Source organism: Mus caroli, unplaced genomic scaffold (genome assembly GCF_978045245.1).
Source record: "Mus caroli unplaced genomic scaffold, Mus_caroli_1 scaffold_6, whole genome shotgun sequence".
Lineage (NCBI taxonomy): Eukaryota > Metazoa > Chordata > Mammalia > Rodentia > Muridae > Mus > Mus caroli.
The window spans coordinates 6,339,561-6,356,400 of NW_028227261.1; the positions used below are offsets into that span (position 1 = coordinate 6,339,561).

The window sequence follows — 16,840 nt, forward strand, 5'->3', positions numbered from 1 at the left end:
AGGGTGTGTACTCTTGAGTCCTCCATGTTGATCTGCCTTCTCCACAGAAGTGGTCCAGGGACTCTGATGTGTGGATATGGCTTTCATTTGGGAATGTTGTGGGACTTGGAATTAGCTTTTCAAATCCCTTACCCGTCTGCCTTTTTAAAATAAAAATATTTTTTTCATCTTGAATGCTGTCTTGAGGCAAAAGGCTGATAACAGCTTAGAACTGAATAAGGGAAGCAGTGTTCACCAAAGCCTGGGAAACGGGAGCTTAGGATGATCTCCTAGAAGGCACAGGTCAAGGCCAGTTCCCTCTGCACCGGCCTCAGGGCTGGGCACTCTGGGCTCATCAGGGCCAGCATCCCCAACAGAGCGTGCACTGTACCCGTGCTCTTTGGTACCCAGACTGCTGAGCTGGGCCTCGTACTGGGCAGGGAGGCGACTGCCTGGACAGGTGTTTTGCTTCCCATCCAGTCCTTTGCATTTGTCACGGTTATAGTCTCAAGACCAGGACCGGCCTTGCTAAGGGTTTCTTGGCCTGGAAATAAAAGGAAACGATATTAAATGTATACAGTTTGGAGTTTTTCATATTACAATTTTGTCACTAAACTATCTTATTAAAAGTTGATAGTCTTAAAAGATAGGGATTTTTTTTTTCTGTCCTTTTCTTTTTTTTTTTTTTCCATTTTCATTGTACTGCAGATTAAACTTAGGGTCTCCTGCATGTGAGGCAATCACCCTACACTGAGCCGTAGCCACAGGAAAATAGTCAATTTAAAATCTGTTCTTTCTTAGCCAGAAACTGTTTAGGTCATTTTGTCTAGAGTATCTCACTGAGTTGTGAGACCCGAGGTCTAGGAGCCATTGTCCACAGAATGTTTTCCTCTTTAAGTGGAGAGGGCTGGGGCTCGAGGGCTCTTCCTTTACCAAAAAGAACCTGGGATGACCAGTCTCCCTCCCTGACAGGCGGTGGCTCAGATCCTGCCCTTCCGAGATCAGAACCGCAAGGCCTTGGATGGCCTCTGGAACAGGCACCATGTGGAGCGGGTGGAGATCATCTTGAAGGAGACCATAGATGCGGAAGGTGCGTGAGAGCCTGGCACTCCTGGCCTGCCTGGCGTTTGGTGGCATTCCAGGCCCTGCAGTCTGGAGGATCAGCCAGGTCTTTGCACCACGGCAAGCTCAGCTTGGAGGGGGGGTTTCTGTTAGTATGTGACCTCCTTCCAGTATGTCTCCCTACTGTGTGCTGCACTTTTTACTCGGCCAATCCGCAGGGTGTCTAGTGGTAAAGCCCAACTTGTCATTGATGCCAAAGGGGGCATTTGGTCCAGTGACATGCACCTGGTGGAGACGTTTGAAACGGCCGACAAGTAGTGCTGTAGGTTACCCCAGGCATGTTTTAGTGTGTGTGAGTGTGTGTGTGTGTGTGTGTGTGTGAGTGTGTGTGTGTGTGTGTGTGTGTGTGTGTGAGTGTGTGTGTATGTGTATGTGTGTGTATGTAGTTTTGAGATAGGTTCTCTTATAGCCCAGGCTGGACTCAAAATCGCTACATGGCCAGTGATGACCTTGAACTTAAGATCCTCTGGCCTCTCTGTCCCGGGGACTGCACTCTAGTGTAATGGCGGCCATTGCAGCTGTGAGGCTTGGTGCTTATGTGGGTGATGCTGCTACCTGGGGGATGGCAGCTCTCCTATGCCCTCCTCCTCTCTCTCTAGCATCCTTGCTCGTTCTCTGGGAGGCCTTCACGGGCCACTCCCTCCCGAAGCCACAGGCTTCCCTTGCTCTCTGTGGAGCCGTTCCTGGCCTGCGCTGGCTTTCCTATCTCTCACATGTGATTATAGGTGCTAAGAGGGCGCCTGTCTTAGGAAGTGCTGTACAAACGGTATCAGTCCAGGGTCGGGAGGCAGAGTCCTGGGCTCGTCTCTGCCTCTAGCTTAGTATCTTCAGTGTGTCACTTTTCCATCTCTGGCAGGAGTAGGTTTTTCGGGTGATGACATGGGTTCCTTTGAGTTATGGCATTCTGCAATGTAAGTTAAAAATGTTTAGATGTGTGTGTGTGTGTGCGCGTGTGCATGTGTGCACATGCACATGTGTCATGTGTTCTTGTGGAGGTCAGAGGACAATCTTTGGAGTTAGCTCTTTCCTACCAAGTGGCTCCTGGTTACTGAACTCACATCATCAGGCTTGGTGGCAACACATTTACTCAACAGGCCATGTTTCTTGTCCTGTTATTACAATTAAAACTATTTTTTTTTTAGATTTATTTCATGTTTTATGTGTATTAGTGTTTTGCCTGAAAGTACTTGTGTACCAGGTACACACCGAGTGCCCGGGAGGTCAGAAGAGAACACTGGATCTCCTGGGACCGGAGTTGCAGACAGTTGTGAGTCACCCTGTGGGTGCCGGGCATTGGATGCAGATGCTCTGTAAGTGCTTTAACCCCCGAGCCATCTCTCAGGCCTCTGTTATTGCAGTTTCGATTGCGCTTACAACATTGGCTCTTTTACCCCCACCCCTATTAAATAGTAATAATTTAAGAAGCTAACTGTTACTATGTCCCCAGTAGCCATATTAGGTGGGGACAATTACTGACCCTCTCTAAAAGAATCAGTATGGTACTGTGTCCAAAGTCCTCGGCTGGAGTGAAGGAGACCACTCTTAGGCCAGCTGTGTGGCCTCACCTCTCACGCATGGCACCACTGCACAGTGTTACCGTCCCACGCAGATGTACGCCTGCCTTCTGCAGCTGCAGGAATCCCCAGAGGCCACCCTCTTTCCACCCCAAAGTGTGACCTGGCTAAGCAGAGCCCCCCAGGCTTCTGGCCCAATGGTGGCTGTCTGTCTTTCCTCTCCTCCATCTGTACTTTATGCTTTGTTTTTCTCTTCCCCCTGGCATCTCTGGCTTCTCTCCTTTCTCTTGATGTGTGTATTTAGCACTGAAGCTCTGGGCAGGGTGGTAGGGTCTCTGGGAGTATGAAACCCAGGCCAGGGTCGGGGTGAGAAACTCCAATGTAGAGGCCACAGGCAAACTGGGAAGCAGGTGTGGAGTGAGGGGCGGGAGGCTCGGCAGGGCTTGGCAGGCCTCTCTCTGTCAGGAGGTAGTGATCTATGCCCTCCAGGATCCACGGCAGAGAACGGGTACAGCCCCTTCTCATGATTTTACATGGGTCTCAGGGAACCGTTTCAGGGGCCTGATGTCCACAGAGAGTGTGTGCTGGACCTTGTCCTTGCTTCATCTGCAGAGCTGAGCTGCAGAGCTGGCACTGAATGAGGACTTGGATCCGATGGGCCGTACAGCGGCCACTCCTGAGCCAACCAGCGGTGGCGTTCACTTCTTTCTGCTGTCTGGACTCGGTCTGTTCCCGCCAAGGCAGGGAGAGAGGGTCTTGCTCCCTCTCCCTGGGGTTCCTCCCTGGGCTCGCCATGGGGCATGGAAGAATCCAGTGTGCAGTTGTCTGTGGTCCTTCGCGTATTGCACACCCTCTATGGATTCTTTTTGAGGTTTTTGTGGAGACTGTGACCAGGCAGACTATAGCACTACAAAGGTGCCATTGGAAGTTACAGAGTGGAAGCTGGAAGACAGATAGACAGACAGGTGGACTTAGTGAGGCCAGCCTGTAGCAGTGAGAGCATGAGTCTGAACAGCAGCTGCTACCAGGGTGGCTGTGCCCAGAGACAGGCCAGGGGCTGGCTACGAGGCTCCTGTAAGCAAGTAGTTTGACTGCTCCTGCACCTCCAGGATGGTGCTGTGCCACACAGTGGGAGGACGGGCAGCCAAGCCGTGTGTGTGTGTGTGTGTGTGTGTGTGTGTCCCAAGGGCCTACATCTAATGTGAGACGGGGCTGTTGTGAGGGGCTGGTTCATCTGGACTTTCTTTCATTTACACTTGTTTGTTTCATTTTGTTTTGTTTTGAGGCAGTGTCTCACAGTGTAGCCTAGGCTGGCCTCCATCTTGCAATATAGCTCAGGTTGGCCTTGAACTCACAGAAATACTCTGGCCCTGACCCCAGACTCCCAAGTGCTGGGGTCACAAACACAAGCTACCACTTATGACTCCCCTTTTCTAATGTTTGTTTTTGTCCCAGCTGCCCAGCAGGACAACTGCTCTGCTGTGGTTTGGGTCTCTCTAGTCTAGGCACTGGTCCAGAGCAGCCAATAATGGGAAACTGTGCTACCAGACCCTCAGTCCCAGTAGGAGGGCCTCTGTTGCAGGCCATGTTGGCACTAGATTGAGCAAACATGAGTGCCGGGCAGGCGAGTCTTGTTGGCATCCTGAGGAGTGCAGGCAGAGGCTGCAGGCCCAGTCCTCTCCCACCTACCTGACAGGAGCTGTAGCTCTGCCTGAGTGCCAGCACCTGGGTGACAGTGGATGAGGGCCACTCCTGTGGGCCTCAGCCTGGGCTGAGTGTTTCCAAGGCTGAATTCTGAGCCCTGCAGTCTGAATTGTAAGGGAGAAGACCAAGGTCACAAGCCATTTCCCCTCCCTCTTTCCCCCACCCCTACCTGCTCTGCTTCTACCTAGGGGTAGATGCTGGGGCTCTAAACTGCACCCTGCATTCTGAGAGGCAGGGGTGCTCTCTGAGCCTGTCATTTCCTGCCCTGCCCCTGCTCTGTGGCAGCCAAGGGAAAGGGACTTTTGAACTGCAAGGTCGTTTGGCTCTTTCTCTCCCACCCCCATCCACCTGGGCGGCCCCGCAGTCTCTCCAGCTCCCTCCCCTCCACAGCTTCTGCTTCTGCCGCAGCCTTTGGCTCAGTGGAGCTTGCTGCAGAGACTGCTGCAGAGGCTGGGGGCACACTGGAGGAGGAAGGAAGAAGCCATCCTTCAGGCCAGCAGCAACCCCCTGGCAGTGTCTAACCTGGGCTCTCCCCACAGGAGACCCGAGGTCCCTCGGTGGGGTCTTCAGACGCAGCAGCATGGGCTAAGGAAGTGACCTTGGTCACTTGCTGCATTGAAGCAATGAGTTCAGAAGACTGCAGACAGAGAAATTGGGTCTGTAATGACAGAGGTTCAGCAGTCTATGTTCTGGGGTTTGAACCCGAGCTTTTATCCATGTGTTCCTCAGCCTCTCCATGCCCAGGCTCTCCAGAGTTGGCCTCCCTCACTACCCTGTACTCTGGACACTCCCTACCAATTCAGTTCCCTCTGCACAGAGAGCTGATTGGAAAATGGGAGTAGGGAAGCGAGGGAGGGGCGCTCCCCGAGACTGCCCCTGGTGAGGAGTGTGCTATCCAGGCATTGGGGAAAGGCATGCTCACCCCTGGGGGTTAGGATGGCTGCCCACTGCCTCTCACCAAGGGACCCAAACAACCAGGCTCCTCCCAGGTGACACCAGCTGTCCTGGCTTCCTTCTGCCCCTGTGACATAAGGTGCTGGGCACTTGCTCAGCAGAGCAGCGTCCCTTCCAAACCATCTGCTGTGCTGTCTGCAGGGTGAGCTGGGGTAGCTGCAGCAGGGAGAGAGAGAGAGAGAGAGAGAGAGAGAGAGAGAGAGAGAGAGAGAGAGAGAGAGAGAGAGCGAGCCAGCCAGCAGTCAGTGTCTCCCCTCTGTTCTCACCTTCCTAATTTTTAGTGATCCCAGAAGACATTGGTAGGAACTGCAGCTAACTTTTGGTTGTTTTCTCCTCTTTGTTTTGTTAAAATGTTTTTGTTTTTTTTTTTTTTTTGTTGTTGTTGTTTTGGTCTGGGAACCCAGGTCTCCCACAGTACAGAAACATGGGAGCCGGTTACTGGTTCAGTCGGAGAGAAGTGACCCTTGGTTCAACTTGTAAAGAGTGAAAGCCGCCCTAGCCACTCTCTGGGTGATTTTCTGTGTTAAATTAGATAATGTCCGTGGTTGTACTCAACAAATAGAGATTCCCTCCAAGTTCACAGAGAAAGGATGATCTTAAAATGCCTGTTCCAACCAATGCTGGCTTAGCGTGTGGTCTGTAATTGGTCTACAATACTCTTCCTGCTTTCTTAAACCTCCCATCCATATCTCCATGTATTGACAATCTGCATAATATATTTTTAACAGATCTATATTTTTGTTCAGTTCTATTTATATCACAGAATATGCAGTATAAATTCTATAACTAGGCATTTTGGCTGTTTCCAGTTTTTGCTATTTTAGGTAGTACTTTCTGAAAAATTTTTTTTTGAGATCAAATCCACATTCTGTAAAATTTATCATTTAAAGTTCGTGACTCAGTGTGTTTTAGTGCTTTTGCAATATCTACTTCTAGAACATTCATGGATCATTAACTTTTCCCCCTCTTGTATATTTCTACAGTGGAGTCACTGGGCCAAAGATAACAAGCAGTTCCGAGCAGTCTTCTGTCTTTTAGATAAACAAGATATCAGAGGGCAAAGCCACGGTCCACCCTGGACTCGCACAGCTACGAGTTGAGTTCACGGAGTCTTCTAGTTGGCCAAACTGCTTGCACTTCCTCTTTTCTACACTCTGAATTTTAGCTTGCAACCTTTAACCTAGAAAAGAATGTGCAAAGCCAGTAGAGACTCCCTTTAGGAAAAACAAATCAGTTCCGACAGCTGACAGGTCTTGGACTAAGTCAGCACACTGAGTACTGTGAGAGCGAGCCAGCGCCTGGCAGTCCACGCTGCCACTCAGCCTCTGATCCCGCCCACTCAGCGGCTCCGCCTCTGGTCCCGCCCACTCTGCCGATCAACCGCTGACCCCGCCCACCCTGCCGTTCAGCGCTGAGCCCTGTGCACAGCCTCTTTCTCCTTCACACGTGGCTCAGGATACAGCCTTGGTTCTTCATAGACCAGGTTGGGAGCAAAACCCATAAATCCACGGGCTGTGCTAAATACAGGCACACTCCCAGAGCTTGAAATGAAGAAGTAAAGGAAGCACTCCTCTAGTCAGCAGGTAGTAACCCCCAGGCATGCAATCTCCCCAAAATGAAGGAGTGGGTGGATAAAAATAGGAAGAGAGCCACTCGGGGATTTAGGAAATTAATGAATAGTAAGCAGATAGCGGGCTTTTAAGGACTCTGGTGCCCTCTCTCCATCAAAAATTCATCTGTTCTTAAAGCCGTAATTGCCCTCTCTTTGCTTAAATCTGCTCTAACCCATTGATTTTTATCAAGTATGGGTTTTCACATTTGAGCATCCCTGAAGCTGAGTTTGCTGTCCAGAGTACCAGGCTGAGCCAGCAGCCCGCTTCTTCCTGAAGTTATAATTAGCCACATCGACTCACCTCTTGCCTCCAGTGACCTTTTGGGGACTCCACCATGTGTCCCATGAGGTCTCCTCTGAATCCGATTTCAAATGGACACATCAAGGTGTACTCACACTTTCCTCATGAAATGCCAACTGCTCGTAAAAAGTAACATTTATTTTTATTTTATGTGTATGGGTATCTTGCTTGAATGTATGTCTGTGTACCATATGAGTGCCTGGTGCCCATAGTAGTCAGAAGACAGTGTCTCACCCCCTGGACCTGGAGTTACAGATGGTTGTGAGCCACCATGTGGTGTTGGGAACAGAACCCTGGTCCTCTCTGTAAGGGTAACAAATGCTGAGATAGAAATATATATATATATATATACACACACACATACATATATACATATATGTGCCATATATACATATATATGCCATATATATATATATATATATATATATATATATATACCAAATATATGTGTGTTTATATGCTGTCTTAGTTAGGGTTTTACTGCTGTGAGCAGACACCATGACCAAGGCAACTCTTATAAGGACAACATTCAATTGGGGCTGACTTACAGGTTCAGAGATTTAGTCCATTATCATCAAGGAAAGAACATGGCAGTGTCCAGGAAGGCATGGTGCAAGAGGAGCTGAGAGTTCTACATCTTCTTCTGAGGGCTGCTAGCAGAATACTGACTTCTGGGTAGTTAAGAAGAAGACCTTAAAGCCCACACCCACAGTGACACACCTACTCCAACAAGGCTATGCCTCCTAATAGTTCCACTTGGGCCAAGCATATATAAACCATCACATATACCATATATATATATATATATATATATATATATATATATATATATATATATATATATATAAAATTTTTTCTGAGACAGAGTCTCACTATGTAGCTCTTGCTGATCTGGAACTTTTTCTGTAGACCAGAGTGGCCTTGTACATACAGAGATCTACCTGCCTCTGCCTCCCAAGTGCTGGGATTAAAGGCGTACGCCACATGCCTGGCTCTATTTCATTTTTAGTTGTACTGCATGTGTGTGTTTGTATGTGTGAGTGCAGTATCGGTGTGGCCAGATGAGGGCTTCAGATCCCCTGGAGCTGTAGTTACAGGTAGTTGAGGGTGTGGGAACTGAACTCAGATCTTCTGGAAGAGTGGCAGGTGCTCTTAACCGCTGACCCATCTCTCCAGTGTCCCTGCCACACTGCCTTTTACATTTTCCTTATTTCCAGATAGCCATCATGTCTGTCCAGCAAGGCAAGTTCTGAAGACTCAGGATGCCTGCTCAGAACACGCATGCTCAGCTCACAAGTCTAAGCTAGGATCATCCCTCATTTATCTGCTTGGGATTAAATAATAACAGGATTCCTGGTAAAATGATGCTTACGAAACAGGTGCAAGGTGAATGAGCTATGCAATAAGAAATACCAACAGTTTTTATTTCAATTTTTTATTTTTCCCTCCTGGGAGTGAGCCCAGAGCCTTAAGCATGATAAATAAGCATTCTACCAGCACACCCCACCTGAGCTCTTGCAAGTTCTGTTCTTCAAGACTTCTATCTAGTACAATTAATTAATTAATTACTTTCTTATTTATTAAGTGCATGTATGGGGTGTGCACACCATGGTACCCGTGTGGAGGTCAGATGATAACCTGTGGTAACCGGTTCCTCTTTCCTGGTTATGGGACCTGCAGACTGAACCCCAGTTGTCAGGCTTGCGAGCAAGCACGTTTCCCCACTGGCTTATCCCTGCAGCCTCCCAGCAGAGGTTTAAAGGGGCTTTAGCATCTCCCGTGTGGGTCGCCTTGGCCTCTATTCCATTTCCTGTCCTCTCAATATGGAGGGACTTACTTCTGATTATCTGTTTGTATACTTTTGTGTGCAAGTGTGTGTCGCACACACGTGTTTACATATGTGTTCTTGTGGGGAGCCAGGTTTCTTCCTGAAACATAGTCCACATTGTTAGTCTTGAGTTAGGGTCTCAGTATGGCCAGCCAGCTATTCCTGGGGCTGGAGTGCTGTCCTCGGTGCTGGCGTTCCAGGCGTGCACGGCCACAGCCAGCGTCTGACACGGGCGTTGGGGATCTGAACACATGACCAGCGAGTTGCTGACTGAGTCATCTCCCTGGTCTTTACTGTTGTTATGTGTGTCCATCTCCTGAAACGATATGCTGTCAGATCCCAGTGAGGAGCCACACAGCTTTTTGTTTGCTTGGGTTTTTTTGTGCTGCTGAGGTTGGAGACCAGGGCCATGTGGTGCCAGGCAAGGCTCTGCTGCCAAGTCCCTCCTCAGCCTTCCTTCACCTCTTCATCCTGCTTCCCTTTGCAAACTTCAGGTCTCTTTTCTATTCTGCCTCTCCCAGCTCCTCCTCATCTTTAACTACTCTCTCCTGCATTGCTAACTTCAGTGATGGCTACTTACTTTGATTCTGCTCATGGGTACCTGTTTAGAGCCTCTTTCTCCATTATTAATTTACCTCTGTGTGTGTGTGTGTGTGTGTGTGTGTGTGTGTGTGTGCGTGTGTGTGCACTCACATGAGTGTATGTACATGTATGTGCTGGTACCCTCAGTAGGAGCAGCAAGTGCTCTTAACTCCTGACTCATCTCTTCGGCCCCCATAGCCTCTCCAAATAAGTTCCTCCTTGATCAAAGCAATGCTGTCTCCCTGTGACACGTGCCAGGATGTGTGTGCATCCATTCCTTCTGCTGTCTATTGTATCAAAGTGGCAATGTGTTAGGTACCCCGTACACAACAGCTTAGTCTCCACCATGGCCCTCAGGTGCAGACGTGAATGCAGCATGAAGTGGGTCGGAGAGAGCAGGCTTGCAGTATTGGAGACCAGAGCTCCTGGGTTCTCGGGGTGCACAGGGATTCGTTAGCTACACTGCAGCACACATGGCAAAGCATTTGGTAACTGAATGGTGTTCGTGCCATGCTGTCAGGTTTGCTGTGTGACTGAGGTGGCGACTGGGCTTGGTGTTTGCAAGTTGGGACATCCAAGCCTGTGATGAGGGTAGAGGTATATCTGAGTCCTGTGCTTTGATGCTTGTGTCTGTGTGGGAGTCAGGGATAATCAGAGCTCATATGCTTTGGTCCTGGCCCTGGTCACATGACTCCTTCCCAGCTAGAACAGGGGCAAGCAGATACTTTCCATGTCAGACCTTCATGGTTCGAGAGTGACATATGTCAGGTGCTTGGTGGTGTCCCAGGTCCCAGGTGGCAAGCTTTGGGCTTGGTGACACAACTCTCACTGTCACACTGGCCCACCTGCCAGCCAGTCGTCTCCACCCGGATGTCTGCAACATTGTAACACACGCATGGTTTCCCTTCAGGCGTTTGTTCCCTGCCTGTCCTCCATCTCTGAGTGTTAGGGATGAAACTGCTCTGGACCAGTTTCAGAGTCTGCCTCTGCTCCCTCCTTTCCTTTCGCAATCGTCCTCTCCTCTTTGGTTGGCAAGTCCAGTCAGCTCAAAAGACTCTGACTTCCCAGCCACTGCTCTAGCGGGAACCTGGCCATCCCTGCCACCTCTTCCTGCCTCTACAGCCTCACAACACAGCAGGCCAGGATCCTGCTCTCGGTGTGGCTCCAGCTTGCTCCCCTGTGGACATCCAGGGGCTTCCCTTGGAGCCCGGGCACTGTACCTTAACCTCACCCCACAGGTTGCCAGCTCCCCTCCACCATCTCCTCTTGCTTCCCTGTCCAGCTCCAGCAGGCCCTGTCTCTCCTACCCCAGGTCTCTTCATCTGCAATGCGGTTGGTCTCGAAGGAGCCTTGCATGACCCTCTGACACATCTCACAGGTTTTCCTGTCCCCTTTCCTCTTTCCTTTCCATTTTGTTGTACCTTGGCTAGGTATACTCTTACACTGGGCCATGGGGTGGTGTTTTTAGCTCTGTTTAGCAGTAGGACATCCAAGCAAGTCAACAAAGTAGCCCTCATTAGGAGGTGGCTGTCAGAGCCAGCACCCAGCCTCTCCAGGCTGTCTTACCCGCTTCTCACCTTGATCAGGTAGCTTTCCCTGCTGGCCTGTGCCCAGGAAGGGAGAAGGCAGGGCAAAGAGGCTGGCCAAGGTCCAGAGATGTTTCTTCCTAGGCCTGAGACTAGGACCTCCCCAAGCACATTCCTGTAAGGCCCAACGGGATGATCGATCCCTTCTCTTAGAATACTTGTAGATGAAGGGCGGTCTGTCCAACCGTCCCCTTTCCTGTGTCATGTGAGGCTTGCTGTGGCACACCTTGTCATAGGTTCTTTGGATGGAGGAATGAGGATGCCAGGGCAGTGATGGGGTAGCATCTCGGGGACCCTCTGACGGCCCTCGTGTCACTCAGGTCGGGCCAGTTTCTATGAGGAGTATGGCGTCATCCGTGACACGCTGCAGAACCACCTGACTGAGATCCTCACGCTGGTGGCCATGGAACTGCCCCTCAACATCAGCAGCTCAGCCGCCGTGCTCCAGCATAAGCTCCAGGCCTTCCAGGCCCTGCGGGGGCTGCAGAAGAGCAGTGCCATCCTGGGCCAGTACCAAGCGTACAGCGGGCAGGTGCGCCGAGAGCTGCAGAAGCCAGACGGCTTCCAGAGCCTGACACCAACCTTCGCAGGTAGGCACCGGAGCTGGTGTCTGTGGGGCCACCAGCAGCTGGAGGTTGCCGGTCCACCAAATGCCCTCTGCAGTGTGGTAGCTGGGACTCCGGGAGATCTTTTCACCTCCTAGGCCTGCTGCCAGCTTAAAGCTGCAGGTCACCTACCTCAGTCTCCATGCAGTCCCAGGAAATCTCCTGTGGGACTCGAATAGGAACCACCTTCGTGGTGGGCTGTGTTTGTCACTTCTATGATGAGGTACAGAGTTCTACCCAGCCGCAGCCAAGGAATGGTCCTGTGGAGAGACACCACATTGGCCATCAGATACCTGCTAGAGCTACCTGGAAGGTCCCAGGAGGATTTAGGGAGAATGGTTGGCTGTTAGAAGGCAGAGACAGGCCATGACCATCTAGAGTCCATTTGATGTGGCAGACAGTGTATGTGCCTCACCTCAGTCCCAACACACCCACAAGGCAAGTATAGTCATTGTCCTTGTACGTGAAGACACAGAGGCAAGGCTTGACTCTGTGTGTCATGGCTCCTATGACTGTTGCCTAAACACATGTGCACATGTTACCCCACCCCCACGGACTACTTCATCTCCTCCCCACCCACCTGGCCTCCACTCATGCTTGCCCTTGTTTTGGCATCCCGGGGGCTTCACACCAAGAGAACTGCCCTTCTTCAGGACACTGCCCTTACTCATCAAGGCCCAACACGCCTCCCACCACTTCTGCCCCACCAGAGAACTTCCCATGGCAGGCAGGCACCAAGCCTGGTTAGACCAGAGGGTCCCGGAGGGACCTCAGAGTGCTGGTGTTCTGGCTGTAGAATTAGCCCCACAAGCTGTTTCCAGCCCTGCCTGAGAAGAGGCCGGGGACGCTGAAGGCAAAGCAAGGCAGGGCTCGGCAGGGCTGCCAGGTGCAAGGTGGGCTGCAAAGCCTACTCTCAGGCTGTGATGTCACTGTCTGCTCTTTCCCCACCTCAGGTGTCCTTGTCCACATTGACAACCTGCGCTGGGAGGGTGTCCCTTTCATCCTGATGTCTGGCAAGGCCTTGGATGAGAGAGTGGGCTATGTTCGGATTGTGTTTAAGAATCGGGCGTACTGCACCCAGAGCGAGAGACACTGGGTGCCGGAGCAGAGCCGGTGCCTGCCCCAGCAGATTATCTTCTACATTGGACACGGCGAGCTGGGCCACCCTGCCATTCTGGTCAGCCGGAACCTGTTCAAGCCCTCACTACCCACTCAGAGCTGGGAGGAGGTGCAGGACCAGCCTGGGCTCCACCTGTTTGGCCGTCCTCTGTCTGATTACTACGCCTACAGGCCTGTGCGGGAGCAAGATGCCTACTCCACCCTCCTGTCGCACATCTTCCACTGCCGAAAGGAGTCCTTCATCACCACAGAGAACCTCTTGGCCTCCTGGGTCTTCTGGACCCCGTTACTGGACAGCCTGGCCTTTGAAGTTCCACGCCCGTACCCAGGGGGAGCCGAGAATGGCCAGCTGCTGGACTTTGAGTTTAGCGGTGGTCAGCTGACCTTCTCCCAGCAGCAGCTGGAGGTGCTGATACCAGATCTAGTCTCAGTCCCAAAGCCCAGTGACTTCCAGGTCCTCGGGGCCCAGTATAGACAGAGCCCACTGATTACTGCCTGGCCAGAGGAGCTGATCTCTAAGCTGGCCAGTGACATTGAAGCTGCCGCGGTGCAGGCAGTACGTCTCTTCGGCAAGTTCCACCTGGCACTGTCAGGCGGTTCAAGCCCCATAGCTCTCTTCCAGCAGCTGGCCACAGGGCATTACAGCTTCCCCTGGGCCCACACACACCTCTGGCTGGTTGATGAGCGCTGTGTCCCTCTCTCAGATCCAGACTCCAACTTCCAGGGCCTGCAGGCTCACCTGCTACAGCACGTCAGGGTACCCTACTACAACATCCACCCGATGCCAGTGCACCTGCACCAGCGGCTCTGTGCCGAGGAGGACCAGGGAGCTCAGACCTATGCCAGTGAGATCTCAGCCCTGGTGGCCAACAGCAGCTTCGACCTGGTGCTCCTAGGCATGGGCACCGACGGACACACGGCTTCTCTGTTCCCACAGTCCCCCACAGGCCTGGATGGTGATCAGCTGGTGGTGCTGACGGAGAGCCCGTTCAGGCCACACCAACGCATGAGCCTCAGCCTGCCCCTCATCAATAGAGCCAAGAAGGTAGCTGTCCTGGTCATGGGCAGGACAAAACGTGAGATCACAACGTTGGTGAGCCGCGTGGGCCACGAACCCAAGAAGTGGCCCATCTCAGGTGTGGTGCCTCTTTCTGGGCAGCTGATTTGGTACATGGATTACGAGGCCTTTCTGGGATGACAGCACCATCATCCTGGTCTTTCTCAGCCTTCCTCTTTAGCTGCTCACTGTGCCTCGCTGTGTGGAGCCTGGCTGGTACCAGAGTCGGGCCCCAGAGAAGGGAGGACAAAACTCCATGCCGGCTTCCTGGACCCGCTGGTTCTGGGGAATTTCGGTGCCTGCACATGGAAACAGGCTAGAGCTCTGGCCTCAAAACCCAGATAGGAGAGGGACTAAGGCCTCCAGCAGTTACACACCGGTAGCTAAACACACAGTAAGACTGGGCGAAGGCTCCACGCTAAAGAACCAAAGTGGCCTGCCAAGACTGGCCTGTGATCTTCAAACTGGTTTCTGTGGAAAGAGGGGCCAGTGTTGATGGGGAGCAAGGTGCAGAGACTCCTGGTGAATGTCTTGCTCTGAGCCAGGCCAGCAGAGTAGACACAATCCTGAGACTGCCCCGGGCACCTTGCCTCTTCTGGTATCCCATCATCCCTCTGTGCATCTAGCTGAGATCCAGCCCTCCTCCGGACAGCTTCCGTCTACTCTGGGCGGACACCCACTGTCCTCAGTATTCCCCATTACCCCCCAGCCTCTCCCTCTCTACAGACACAGACACTGCCATGTCAAAAGTTCCCCCAGATCCAGAGACCGGGGCTCCCTTTTCCCACTGAGAACTGTTCTGCTGTCACTGGGCTATCGGGCATCTCTGATCTAACTAGACTGGAGGGCTCTGTCTGCTCCTGGGTTGGGGGGGGGGACTCCAGATCACAGCCTCTTTCTAGGGCTTATGTGGCCAATTGCCAGCATCAGAGCAGACTACAGCTAGCTCTCCTCACACTACCTCTCTGGCTTCAAGTCTGGCAGCAACCCCTCCTCTGCCGGGCATCTCCACCATTCTTACTGATGAACCTAGTACCACTGGGAACACTACAGGCAGCTCCTAACTTCAGTCCCCTCCAGGGCCAACAACATAAACATTTCAGGGCACATACAGTTTTTATTTAGGCCTCCTGCTTAGTCATGTGAACAAGGGAAGGGTTAGGATGGCCCGTCCTCACAGTCACCTATGTGTCAGTCACAGAGTCTCCGTGTCTTTCAGAATTTCCCCATAGAGAGGTTTCCTGTGATGAGGAGCATCAGGAAATCTGTTTCTCTCCTTTTTTAAAATTTTTATTATTATATGTAAGTACACTGTAGTTGTCTTCAGACACACCAGAAGAGGGCGTCAGATCTCATTACGGGTGGTTGTGAGCCACCATGTGGTTGCTGGGATTTGAACTCAGGACCTCGGGAATAGCAGTCGTGCTCTTAACCACTGAGCCATCTCGCCAGCCCTGTTTCTCTCCTTTTATTTGATTGTACTTTCTCCCAGACAGCACATGGAAAAGAATTCTTGCTTTCAGTAGAGATGTGTGCACAGAGTGTAGCCTGAGCTGAGGGCTCTGTATGAAAGGCACTCTTGTTGAAATTCTGCTTACTCTGACCTCCAGTGACCCAGAGTGACAGAACACCTCTATTCCTTGGCAGAAAAGAGGAACGCCCTGGGGTCCTTTCCTGGCCTGCTTTGCTCAGGCTTGGATGCAGGTAGTCGCAGGTGAAGTTCCACCTTTAGCCATGTGGGGGAGCCCACGTGCCACCACTCACATTCCACCCAGGAGACGGCTTTAGTGCCAAACGTCTTTTCTTAGCTTTTCTTGCTCACTGCCTCTCAGGCGTCTTAGCCCAGTGCGTTTTCATCAGTTCTTTACGGACTCGGCCTTCTGCAGTTGCAACATCAGAGAGGAAGGGGCCTTGCATGCCTCAGGAGAGAGGGTGCCCAGGCTCTGTGTCACCATTCTGAATAACGGTGAGTCACTTCCCAGCCTGAGCCTAGAATGTCCTGTTCTTACCCAGCTGAATGACTCGCCTCTGTCTGTGGAGAGTCTGCACAGGGGAGGCCAGTGTGGGGGAAATACCAAAGATCTCCTTTCCGGAAGCAAGCACAAATAAAATCTCATTGGAAAGGTTGGCGGGGGACATTGTCCGTGTTCTCTGGCATGCACCTGTGCCCTTTCCCTTTCTGCCCCGGGTTAGGAAGGAGTGATGTTCAGAGCCAGGACCACGGAAGATGCTGCTCTTCGGACTTTCTGAACCATCATCCACAGCCAGCAGGACTTTATGTCACCAATCAGTCACATCTATGTACAAATCTGTCTCAGGAAAGAGTTCTCAGCCTTAAGACCTGGGATACCCTCTATTTTTAAAATTTTTTCATTAAAAAATTGTTGCTTGCAAACCACTTAACATTGAGTTGATAAACAGTGTGAAGAATACAGCCTTTGCCAGCCTCCTGCCTGTCTGGAAGTGGGGATCTGAGGCTGGGAAGACAGGACAAGGTGTCCAGGTTCCTGGGGAAGGGAAGGGGACATGTGGTCACTGTGTCTGGGACATAGCCTTTCCTCCCTGGAGTCACTTCTGGCTCCCTTGGGGTCCCTGTAGCTGTGGCTTAGCACTGGCCTGCAGGCCCTAGCCCTGGACTGGCTCTGACCCCGCCTGGGATCCTCTAACTGCACCTCTGCTCAAACAATGAAACAATGAAACAATTGAAACAATGGAAGCAAAAGTCTACACCTTGCCTGGTGGCTCTGTGGTCTCCCCACTGATGGGCAGATGCTAAAAAATGCTATGCACAGGCACACCTTGTCCTGTCAATAGCCCAGTGTGCCACATGGCGGGGCCTTAGTGACCGAAGAATTGAAACTGGGAAAATGTCCAGTG

General features: G+C 51.6%; 1 protein-coding gene across 6 annotated transcripts in view; it reads left to right on the forward strand.

Annotated features, from left to right (window-relative positions):
• Window positions 1-16,361, forward strand: part of H6pd (hexose-6-phosphate dehydrogenase/glucose 1-dehydrogenase) — a 30,150-nt gene extending 13,789 nt beyond the window's left edge. For all 6 annotated transcript variants that reach the window (XM_085838567.1, XM_021159353.3, XM_021159354.3 and 3 more), the window contains 3 exons: window positions 952-1,069; window positions 11,503-11,772; window positions 12,741-16,361. In XM_085838567.1, coding sequence (XP_085694693.1) covers window positions 952-1,069; window positions 11,503-11,772; window positions 12,741-14,104 — 1,752 coding nt within the window. In that variant the 3' untranslated portion in view covers window positions 14,105-16,361. The remainder of the gene's footprint in view (window positions 1-951; window positions 1,070-11,502; window positions 11,773-12,740) is intronic.
• The last annotated feature ends 479 nt before the right edge of the window (window positions 16,362-16,840 follow it).